Below are 11,319 nucleotides of genomic sequence, written 5' to 3'. Positions count from 1 at the left end.
GGCGTGACAACGATGATGTTTGGCGCCCTTTCCCCTCCTGAGGGCGTTGTCATGGAGCTTAGGTGTTCTAGGGCATCTCGTGGTGTTATAATCTAGTCGTCCTATGTTTTCTTTCGACATCATAGGGGCGTGCGTTTGTGTTGTCCGGTTATCCCAGGGTCTACTTTGTAAAAAGGCTGCCTCACTACCCTGTATCATTGGGCCGTGTATTTGGTTGTGGTGCTTTATTATATATAGAGCGGGGACGAAAACTTGTTTCGGGAATAGTCATGAATACGAAAAATCAACAAGAGAAGTATGGAGAATCATACGGAGGAGGAACAACTTACTTGTGGACCCGTGCGGCTGTTGTTGTCAACGCCTTAGCGGCATGTTGAATGTGGTACGTCGTCGGCTCATCTGGGGCGGTCAGCCGTGGCTTATTGCCTTGGTATGACTTACTTAAATTTTTAAAACATGTTCATCGTGCATTTAAAAAATGTTAATGTAGTGTAAATTTTTGTTCTTGTAAGGTTAAAAAATGTTGGTAATATGGAAAAAATGTTTGTGCAATTTAACAATATTCAAGCATTTCAAAAAATGTTTGTGGCATTTAAAAAATATTATACAATGTGAATGTTCGCGTAATTAAAGAAATGTTTTGTACCATTCAGAAAAAGGTTGCAACCTTTAAAACAAATTTCATGTATTTCAATATGTTCCTGCCCTTTTTAAAAATGTTTATTATAGATTTTTTTAAGGTAAAATGTTTATTATATTAGATGTAAAAAAAATGTCCCCGTCCGGGCTAATTGGGCTGTCTCCGAGCTCTGCTGCCGACCGAAAACGGCAATCTGCCGATTTGGTGCGTGGGATTCGACCCGGACACGGGCCACTGCGTTTGGTCCGCAACATAGCCCACTATAAAAAAGAGCACCTCTCCTCTCCTCTCCTCTCCTTTGAGAGAAAACCTAGACAGCAGAAATCCCCAATCCAAATCGAGGATCCATGGAGACGGAGGGCGGCTCCAGTGGGTCGCCGTCGAGCGGGTCGTCCGCCAAGTCCTCAGGCTCAAGTGGGTCGTCTTCGAGCGGGTCGGCGGCGCCGGCGAGGACGAGGAAGCCGGGGACATGGAGGAGGCTCCCGCGTGTCCCGCGCGCCCCGACCCATGCCATCAAGGAAAGGGGGGAGATGGGGATATGGTTCATAACGCCTGAGGAGTTGCAGCGGCAGGCCCGGGAGCGTGCCAACGAGCTGGAGAAGATGGACGACAGCGGATGCGACACGGAGGAGGCCAAAATCGCCTTCCGGGCCTTCAAGGAGGAGCATCTCCGCTTGGACCGCTGGATCGCCAAGGGCTGGCCGGAGCATATAGTCGTCAACCGCACCAAGCACTTCAGCGACACACAGTAAGGACACTCACTATTTGACTTGCTCAGTTAATCAACTACTGTAGCTGCAAAATTTAAACATATTTCCCAGCTACTTAAGATATGAAACAGGAGAATATATGCCAAATAAAAATATATTCCACGATTTGTTAAGTATTGTGGATATAGATAAGTTTCTCTATGTAAACTTGGTCACAGTCTATGAAGCTTGACTTTTGAGAAACCCAATGGGCACTATATTACAGAAAAGGAGGGAGTACTCTGTTTTGGGGTAACATGACTAACTGAAGTGGGGGCAAATAGATGGTATTTTACTAAGTTGCAACCAATTTGACCCCAAGTATCAGTATGGAGGCAGTTTCCACTTTAATTTGTTTATGTAGCTATGCCATTCCGCTTTAAGCTATTTTTAGTTGCTTTGCTTAGTGCAATGAAAGTATATAGCTTGTGCAATCCCATCAAGGGCCTTCGAGAACAATCAGGCGGATAGATTCTACTTTATGTTAGTCTTTCTTGGGTACTCTTGAAGAGAGTGAATGAAGATGATGCCTTTTTCTTGTAGAATTCACATTGTACATGGTTTTCGGTAATGCCTTTTTTGTTGATCCCATACGTGATGATCAACAGTACTGATCCTAAAATGGCAACCTTGGTATTCTTATACAAATCCTTATAATATTGCACCATTACAATGGCAACTTTAAGACAAACATGTTAGTGGTGCAATGCTTGGTTGTCCTGGAACTTGGAAATTTGGACAATCATCTGGCCACCATTCACCGTAGTGTTGGTAGGAGCATCTCAGTGCTCATTTACTCACTAGATAGATGAATAGATGCACATCTCATTGCATATTACAATGGCTACAAGTGGCAGTGGCCAATTGGTTTGTTCATGCAAGATATGTGTGATGTTAGAATCCAAATTGGGGTTTAGGATCTCGAAAATACTCCTGATAAACGATTATTCGTTTTTTTTTTCCTTTTTGCTGATGATGCTCACTACTAAAAAGAAATTTTTTGAGAATTTCCATTTTTGTGTTTGCCTATCCAGTTTAAACATGTATGTATGTTATCTAGAATGACAATGGGCATGTAAAATATCAATGGAACATGGAACACTCAAGAGAAAACTCTGATTTTCTATCCAATAATAATGTGATAAAAGAAGTGCTAACTACCTTCCTTCACTTGCAGGGAGGAGTACTTGACCGCTGAGGACATGGAGGCACGCTTCGCTCATCGTGACCCCACTTTGCTTCACGTCGAGCAACTAGAACACTTTGCTCACCTTGCCTTGACGCATTACAATGCCAGAAGGACCGAGGTTTGCATTGCATCCATAACTTATCAATCTTCTATATGAGTCTATTGCTTGATGCACTAACAATATCTTGCTAAAACAATTCTCAACAACCAGCACAAGTTTGACATTGCTCAAGCCTTGACGTCTAACTGCTTCTCTGAGGCGTGCGGGACGACATATGCTCATGTCAACTTCACCGCCACTCCCCGGAACAGTGATGACCCTACAAAGAGGCTGTTCTTTGCTGAGCTCATGCTCGTCCCAGAGCTCCAGCTGCAGGAAGATAAAGAGCCTATGCGTGTGCTGCATGTCTCGACCATTGATGATGTTCCCTGTTTTGGTACGTTTTCTGTACGTCTTACTATGCAACACACGTCTCGACAATGAAATTCATTTTTTTCACTTACACTAAAGCTAAATAGTTGTCTTTTCTGTTGTTATTGTTAGTTTACACATTCTTTTACTAAAAAATGTCAAAAGAAAAAATAGCATGCATGGGTAAGATACGTCTTGATAATACAACACGTTTTTTTTTAACTCCACCTTTTCTTTAATGAGCTGTCTTTTCCATGGTGTTTGTTCGTCCACAACTTCGTAATACAAAAATGCTAAAGACTAAAGAGAACACTCATCATTCAATCATCACAGCTACTGGAAGAAACAAATAAGGATGCAAAGCATATTTACATTTGGGACCCACCAAAGACTTGCATTGCACCGCTAGGTGCACGCTCTTATGGCTCTATCCTATCACATGACAGCCAGAGATACATCAGACTCTACCTTTGCTATTGTCAGCTCACGCATGATAATGTGTAGAACCTGCATGACATCCTGAGCAGCCTTTGTCTCCATCCGAGCTGTAAACTGCTTGAGCCAGTGGAGATGACTTCTTGCAGTGAGCGTAAACCACCTTGAAATTTATCTAATGCCTAAAATATCATCATACATACACTATCCAGTAGAATCAGAACAAAATGCAAGAGGTGTCTCTATAAAAAAAAACATCACTACAGGGTAAAAAGGTGGATAAGAGTTTCTAAAATTTACAGATAAACATATCTCGAGTTTATTCTAGCTATATTGTTGGTGCGCCCCCTCCTTGGGCTGGTGCAGCTCCTGAGCTCCTCTTGCACAGATTTGTGGAACTTGTTCCGGTCACTAAAACACGTGTTCCAAAATAGACAACTGCAATAGCAGCCCTTTGAACAAAGAAATCTGGGTTGCTGTGATAATATTGCAAGTAATTTCTTGAGAGAAGTGGAGCAGGTCCTAAAATTATGGCATTCTATGTGAAAACTTATTTGTGATAGCTACTGTATGCCATTCATTATTATTTTTGAAGAGCACATCCACCTGTGGCATCGCAGTCAAGGTGTCACCTTCTCTACACCGCCGTTTTCATTAGACAAAAATGTCTACATACAAATACAGAGTATCATATGGTGAGAATGAATGCAATTGCAGAATATCGGTAGTGTAGATAAATATTTATTTTCTTGTAGTGCTATATATTCACCATTTGTTTGCTAATGCAGTTTGCTACATTTTTGAACTTTGAAGCGATACATGAAGACCACTCTTATTAATACATAAATCTTGTGTACTGCTCCCTCTGTCCCGTAATATAAGACGCTTTTCGACACTACGATAGTGTCAAAAAACATCCTACATTATGGGACGGAGGGAGTACCACATACATTGTGGCAGCATGCATAAATCTTTATTATTCTGTACTCCCTCTGTAATAAATAAACTAATATAAGATCTTTTAGATCACTAAAGACGGGTATTAATTTTGAAATATCATATGCCTGCAGGTGGATGCCATGAGATATATCGGAAGATCAACCACAGGATGAGGGGCGACATGGATTACGAGCGCTGCCATGCGTGTCACAGCATTCTGAAGCATCCAAAAGGAGATCTCTTCATCGGAGGGCATGATAGCACGAGGATGCCTTACTACTCTGCAACCTGAAATCTGAATTGGTACCAATTTGGAGGTTACCCCTATAATAAAAAAACGATTTGGAGGTTGAAATCACCATCACGTGTGATGTGATGATAAATTATTGTCATGTATGTTGTGAATTAGTACAACATTGAAAATTGTCGTGATGTGTGATGTTTGCACACTTGGATTTAGAGGGTTAAAATTGTTGAGCTTCATGCACTAGCCAACGCAACCAAAAGTTCGAACTGATGGAAAGGGCTAGTGCAATCCACATATACTGTAACACCCCCCCTCATGTGTGACGGGGAAGACAAGTCAACACGTGCAACCGGAAGAGAGCGACGGCGCGCGAAACTCACGTATGACTCAAGAGTAAATTGCAAGAAACCACCAGTTTGAAGGCTTGGTTTGCAGAAAACACTACGTTACATTTTTTTTGACAGAAAGTACCGCATCTTGTGTAATCTTGTTGCAAATAACACTGATTGGCGGATTAGAGCGCTTTAAGTATGTTTGTGACAGGTGGGTCCAGATTTTGCCGACGTGGCATAACGACTCGGCCGAGACGGCGTCATAGTCGACAGGGGCCCACCCGCCAGCTGGATTCTTCGATTCATCCTTGTTTCTCACCGGAAATTCCTCCTCGATCCCCTTTCTCATGGTGGACGCAGGTGTGCCGCCACCCACGGCCGATCCTAACCGCCACCACACGGCCGGACTGCGCCGTGACCGCCGGCGTCGACAACGAGCCCAGCCCTCCCTCTACTCCTCCCTGTTTCCTGGATCGACCGTGTACGCCGCTGCCATGGACCAGCGTCGTGGACGCCACTGCCATGGACCAGCGTCGTGGACGCCGCCGCCATGGACGAGCGCCAAGGACGCCGCCGCCTTGCCGTCGCGGCCACGCTGCCACATCAGGTTCGAAAGAAAAATTGTTGGCCGCCTTGAACTGCCTCTCCTTTCCGAGCACAAACACGGCCACCACCCGCGCCCAGTCGTCGGGCTTGAGCGAGGCCGGCTTGTCCCTCACCTCGAGGATGGTCTTGCGGTCCGGGAGGGAGACGGGCGGGATCCGGCGGAGGCGGGTGGCCTGGAGGAACTCAGTGTGCTTGAGGTCGTTGTGCTGGGCGAGGAAGACGGCGGCGGAAAGCGGGTAGGGGCGGCCGGACTGCTTGGAGGCAAAGGCGGTGGGGAGGTTGGCCGGGAAGGTGTAGTCGTCGCCGAAGAGGACGTCGTCACCGTTGAAGATGATCTTGTCCAGGTCGCCGCGGGCGGCGTAGTCCCAGAGCACGGCCAGGGGATCCATCGCCACGCCGCCGGAGCTCTGCTTTGGCTTGGCTTCTCGCTGGATCAGGCGGCTCTGGGGTTCTGCTCGCGTGCTTGGGTAGGCTCCAGGGAGCTGATTGCTTTTTTGGTTTTCATCTAAGGGTTCCTTTAAAATTACAGGGACTTGTTTGTAAATCTAGACAAATGCACCATCTAACGCCGTCTCAGCCGAGTCGTTATGCCACGTCGGCAAAATCTGGACCCACCTGTCATAAACATACTTAAAGCGCTCTAATTCGCCAATCGGTGTTATTTGCAACAAGATTACACAAGATGCGGTGCTTTCTGTCAAAAAAATGTAACCTAGTGTTTTCTGCAAACCAAGCCTTCAAACTGGTGGTTTCTTGCAATTTACTCCGTGGACACAAAGGAGGGCTACGAGCAATTTTTGAATAAATTGCGAAAGCCAGGACTTGAACTCAAGACCTTGGACCTTGATACCATGTTGAGCTTCATGCACTAGCCAACGCAACCAAAAGTCCGAACTGATGGAAAGGGCTAGTGCAATCCACATATACTGTAACAAAAATAACTATTATGTGACGGCACAGATTATTGGCATCTGATATCTGAATGCTTACTCGTTCAACTATTATTAAATTTTTTTGACCCTGAAACAGCAGGGGAGGGTCGAATGAGAACGGACTTTTGAAAAAATCAAAATACAAATTGTCCGCTTTAAAAAAAATCAGAAACAAGTTGTGCAAGTAAGAAGGATGTTATGTTTATGTGTGTAAATTTTTATAATGAAATACCTTGACATGCGGTCTATAAAAAAAGACAAATTTTGCTCTGAAAATTTACACACTTGTGTTATGCCTTCATGTATATCTATAACTTTTTTTAAGAATTTTTGAAATGTAAAAATATGAATTTTGAAAAAATTTGAAATTTTCATTTGAAGGCCTCCATGGAGGCCAAGCTCCAAAGCAATTTTCAAGGGCCGTACGGCATACGAGTTAATAAAGCAAATACCTTGCATATGTGTAAGGTGAGGGTCTACCACTTTGGGCAGGGCCCAAAAAGGAAAAATCTCTATCTCTATCTCTATCTCTACCTAATATTAAAGGGAGAAGCGTTTCTCCACTTTTTTTCGTCACGTAAGTGTTTTGTACGTCGTCATCTGAGGATTTGGTACGTCCGTCGTGTGTTTTAAAAATATATAAAAAAATATGCGTCCAGATGGACTCGAACCGGCACGAACAACCATCAGGCCAAGCTGATGCTCTCGGTTGTGAGGCGGAAGTTCTTCTATTATTGAGGCCGGTGGTAGCTGGCATTTTTCCGTGGGCCGGCCCAATATGAAAAGATGATGTCCCACGTATTTTTTCTTTTGTTTGTACTTTCTGTTCCTTTTTTTCTCTTATGTTTTTTATTTTCATATTTCTTTTTTCCTTTTTAGGTTTCTAAATTATTCATCTTACTTTAAACAGATGTAAATCATTTATTTGAAACAAATATGTTTTTTATCTACAAGAAAAATATATAAAAATAATGTTAAACATATATAAAAATGCTTCAGATGTATATAAAAATTGTATAATGTGCACAAAAAAAGTGGACATCAAAACATATGTTTCCTGAAATTTTAACATGTATAATCAAATATTTCATATGCACACAAACAATTTACAATATGTAGAAAAAACTAGACATCAAAATGTATATATGAAAGCATATATTATAAAAATGTTAAACATGCACAAAGTTAGTACAAAGTTCAATCACTTATTTTGGGACGGAGGGAGTATAAAAGTATGTACAATGTGTATTAAAAAATGTAGACATGTCTTGAAACAAAGTAGATCAAACATTTACTTTTAAAAATTTAATTATCTATTTGAAAAAATTTAAACATGTATAAAGAAATGTGCCTGATATATACAAACAAATGTACAATGTGCAATAAAAACATAGACAATTAAACATATATTAAAATAATGTTAACCATGTATTAAAAAATAATAAACGCATGCAATAAAAATGTCCCTTACGTATAAAAAAATTGTACATTATGCGTAAAAAAGTAGACAAGTGTTGAAAAAATAAAAATAATTTTTTTATAAAAATCTGAAAGGAATAAAGTGAAGGAAATCATAAAAAACAAAGAAATAAACAGTGAAATGGAATAATGAAATAGGAAAAAGGAAAACTGAAAATACTGAAGAAAAACAGGCTTCAAGCAAGGGAAAAAAACAAAAAAGATATAAAAATTAAGGTACAATGTTGGGCCAGCCCACTATTTCCTATGCGTAGGCGTTCCTAATAGGATCAGTACGAGAGAGAAATAGTCATCACGGTCTTATTGTGGAAGAGAGTTTTCTTATAACATAAATTAATAAACTGCTCGTTCCTCAAGCCCACTGAGTTGGGCACATACGCTGTTTTTTTAGTCGCGCCGCACGTCCCTATTCTGGATACGTTTTGAGTTTTTGACTATCAAATCGCTCGGTAGCCAAATTATTCTTGCTCTCACTTACAAAAAAGCCTACAAATCAGGAGGAAAATATATTTAAAATTTTTAGGTGAAAAGTTATTCCAGGCAAGGTAGAAAACTAACTCTACGTCCGAGAGTTCATGGAGCACATGTCGGACCCCAATCATCCATCTCCGATTTGTCCTTGCCTCCATGACTCGCACCGTCACGGACATCTCATGTGCACGCGATGTGATCGACACCACCCACATCGAATTGATTGCTAATCAGTACTATGTCCGAAGACATCTTCTAAGGAAGGCCTATATATATATATACAACCTTCAGTGGAAGCGATCGCAATATCTCAGCGTGTCGTCAATGTTGATGCTACCGTGTACCTCCCGCCAGACATCCAAATACAGATAGACATGGTAATTATCGTGACCCTTTTTATTTTTCAATGAAAGTACTCAACGATAACCTGGACATATGAAATCATCCAGGAGCATTAGATGGGCGGGTGTTGGACGTGTACAAGGTGCATGCATGCACACGGCATACCATCACATCTTCACCAGCTACCGCATCAACTAGCAGTCGCCGGCATTGATGCGCTTCTATTTTGGGTGTCATCGGGCAGGAGCCCACCTCATTTGCCCCACTACCATCGCTGGGTGGCATCATCCAGAGGCTGGTGTGTCGCGCTGGTGAATGTTTTGATGGACACGATAATTTTCTCTCCCGTTGCAACGCACGGGCATATGTGCTAGTAAATATAAATAGAACAACAAGAATCATGTTTTCAAGGAATCCTTGGTCCTATATAAGATAAGAGAGTGAAATCTGCCTTGTAGCGTCATCCGGAAAGAAACAAGACATGATGGTTGCTGGTTGGTCTCAACTTTTGCCTACATTGCATACATGCCTCAACTCAGTCTGGTTGAGCAAAACCAAGCCAAAAAACAACATATGCATGTTGTTTGGTCGCCCGCATTGCATCAGTGGCCATTTTAGGGCCAAATATTTGGTTGCACACATTTGTGCTTCAAGGTCAGCAGATGCACACCACAGTTGTTTGGCTGCGTGCACGTTTGTGTTCTGCTGACATCTTTAAAATGTGGTGGCCTTACCACCACATTTGTAGCATAATAAGATGCACAACAGAAAAGAAGACAACACAACAAAAAACAGTAAAGAACAACATATTAATAGGCAAACTACATTAACTACGACCATAAGTTAAAACAACATGGACATCCCATGCCCCCTGCTTCAAACCAGGGTGTTGATCCTAGCCAAAATATTAACAAGTACATCACGGCAGAAGTTCAAACGATCACCATTAGCACAAACTAACAACATGTTCATAGTCAAGACCGAGTACTAGGTCTAGAGTGAAAGAGAAATGTCGTCGACGCAGCTGTGCTTGGTGCAACAAACCCTGCACATGATCGAGCTATCGTGGTTGTAGATCCGAACCTTCAAACCATGTCCGGAGATGCGCAGGACGAGGAGGTCGCCCGGGACGATCCTGTGGCGGTGGCAGAAGTACTGCAAGCCCTTACCAAGGACTATGTGGCCCTGGAAGTTCTAGACCTGAACCCAGAACTTGCACCACTTGTTGGCCGACAACCTGACGATGCTCAATGGCTTCGTCACCAGCCACTGCAGCAGCACCTCTGTGAACTTGCGCGGGATGACGAGCATGGCGAGATCCTCCATGTCCTTGGTATGCACATAGAGACGCAACAGCTCTCATGCCGCTCTTTGTGGGCGGTCCTCGGTCTCATCCCCGTGACCGTGGCTGGCTCATGGCAGCAACCCTGCCAAGCAGGTTCAATTTCTTGAGCCACCCGTTCGTCGGGATGAGGTCCTTTGCGCCCTCTGTGCCTACGTCCCACTTCGTCTTCATGATCTTGCCAGGTAAGATGACATGTGTTAGTAATAGAGCATTGACAACTGCCTCAAATGGTTGACAGTTGCAAATGGTCAGTGAGATGATCATTGGCAACTGGCACTGATCAGTGGCAGTTGGCCAAGTGCAAGTGGCACTGATGAACATGCAATGCTCTGTTTCAGATCATAGCACTGGATTAGTGGCAATTGCCAAATCAGCAATACGATCTAAACATAGCAGTGCACGTTTACCAAGTTCCTAAACATACAATGCTATGTTTATATCATAGCACATGATTAGTGGCAATAGCCAAATCAGTGGTATGATCTTAACATAGCAGTGCAAGTTGTGCCAGTTGCCAATCATTAGCAGGGCACCCACATTTTGGAAGCTTGGTTGGTGCGGAGGGCCATCGCGACCACTTTTGATGTAGCCTTCGGAGCCCTGGTGGCGGCCTTTGCTGCAGTCGTCGTTGGCGGAGCAGTCGTTAAGCGACCACTCCTCGCCGTCAAGGCGGCAGCGGTGCCTAGCGTCCATCTCCGCAATGGTGACGGAGTGGTCGAGAGCCCATGTGGCGGCAAGGGCGGGGTCGCTGAGGACCCAATCTCATGCCACGTCGATTTTGGCGAACGCGAAGCGTCGACCGACATTGCGGCAGTTGTACAACGCTTTTTGCCTCGCCGCGCACTCCTCGTCGGAGACGACGACCCAGGATCCCGAGGGACCGCTGACACCGCCGCTTCAGAGGTATAGTGGAGGATGCAGCCCTGTGCCTTCGTGATCATGAGCGGCAGCTCCTCTTTGACGACAGCCGTGCCAGCGAGGCAGGCCCGTTGCTACCTGTGAGTTACATTGGGTTTTTCCCCCGAAGAGTAGAGGAGATGCAGTACAATAGAGATAAGTATTCCCCTCAGTTAAGAACCAAGGTTATCAATCCAGTAGGAGAATCACGCAAAGCCTCGTGAATAGCACCTGCACACACAGAACCAAATACTTGCACCCAACGCGAGCAAGAGGGTTGTCAATCCCCTTGTACTCATTAATT

The 11,319-nt window shown here is 43.7% G+C and overlaps 1 protein-coding gene across 1 annotated transcript; it reads left to right on the top strand.

Annotated features, from left to right (window-relative positions):
- The first annotated feature begins 936 nt into the window (after positions 1–936).
- On the top strand, positions 937–4,823 carry LOC109751759 (uncharacterized). The gene is made up of 4 exons (XM_020310644.4): positions 937–1,388; positions 2,567–2,696; positions 2,790–3,015; positions 4,496–4,823. The coding sequence occupies exons 1-4, from the start codon at positions 988–990 to the stop codon at positions 4,654–4,656; spliced, it is 918 nt and encodes a 305-aa protein (XP_020166233.1). The 5' UTR covers positions 937–987; the 3' UTR covers positions 4,657–4,823.
- The last annotated feature ends 6,496 nt before the right edge of the window (positions 4,824–11,319 follow it).

The sequence above is a fragment of the Aegilops tauschii genome, chromosome 7, assembly GCF_002575655.3.
Source record: "Aegilops tauschii subsp. strangulata cultivar AL8/78 chromosome 7, Aet v6.0, whole genome shotgun sequence".
Classification (NCBI taxonomy): Eukaryota; Viridiplantae; Streptophyta; class Magnoliopsida; order Poales; family Poaceae; genus Aegilops; species Aegilops tauschii.
The sequence above is the reverse complement of the archived record's forward strand: the minus strand, read 5'-3'. Positions and strand labels throughout refer to the sequence as shown.

Coding starts and splice junctions, on each gene's coding strand:
- LOC109751759 (XM_020310644.4), top strand. CDS start 988: ATGGAGACGGAGGGCGGCTCCAGTGGGTCGCCGTCGAGCGGGTCGTCC. Junction 1,389..2,566: donor AAGCACTTCAGCGACACACA/GTAAGGACACTC, acceptor CTTCACTTGCAG/GGAGGAGTACTTGACCGCTG. Junction 2,697..2,789: donor ACAATGCCAGAAGGACCGAG/GTTTGCATTGCA, acceptor CTCAACAACCAG/CACAAGTTTGACATTGCTCA.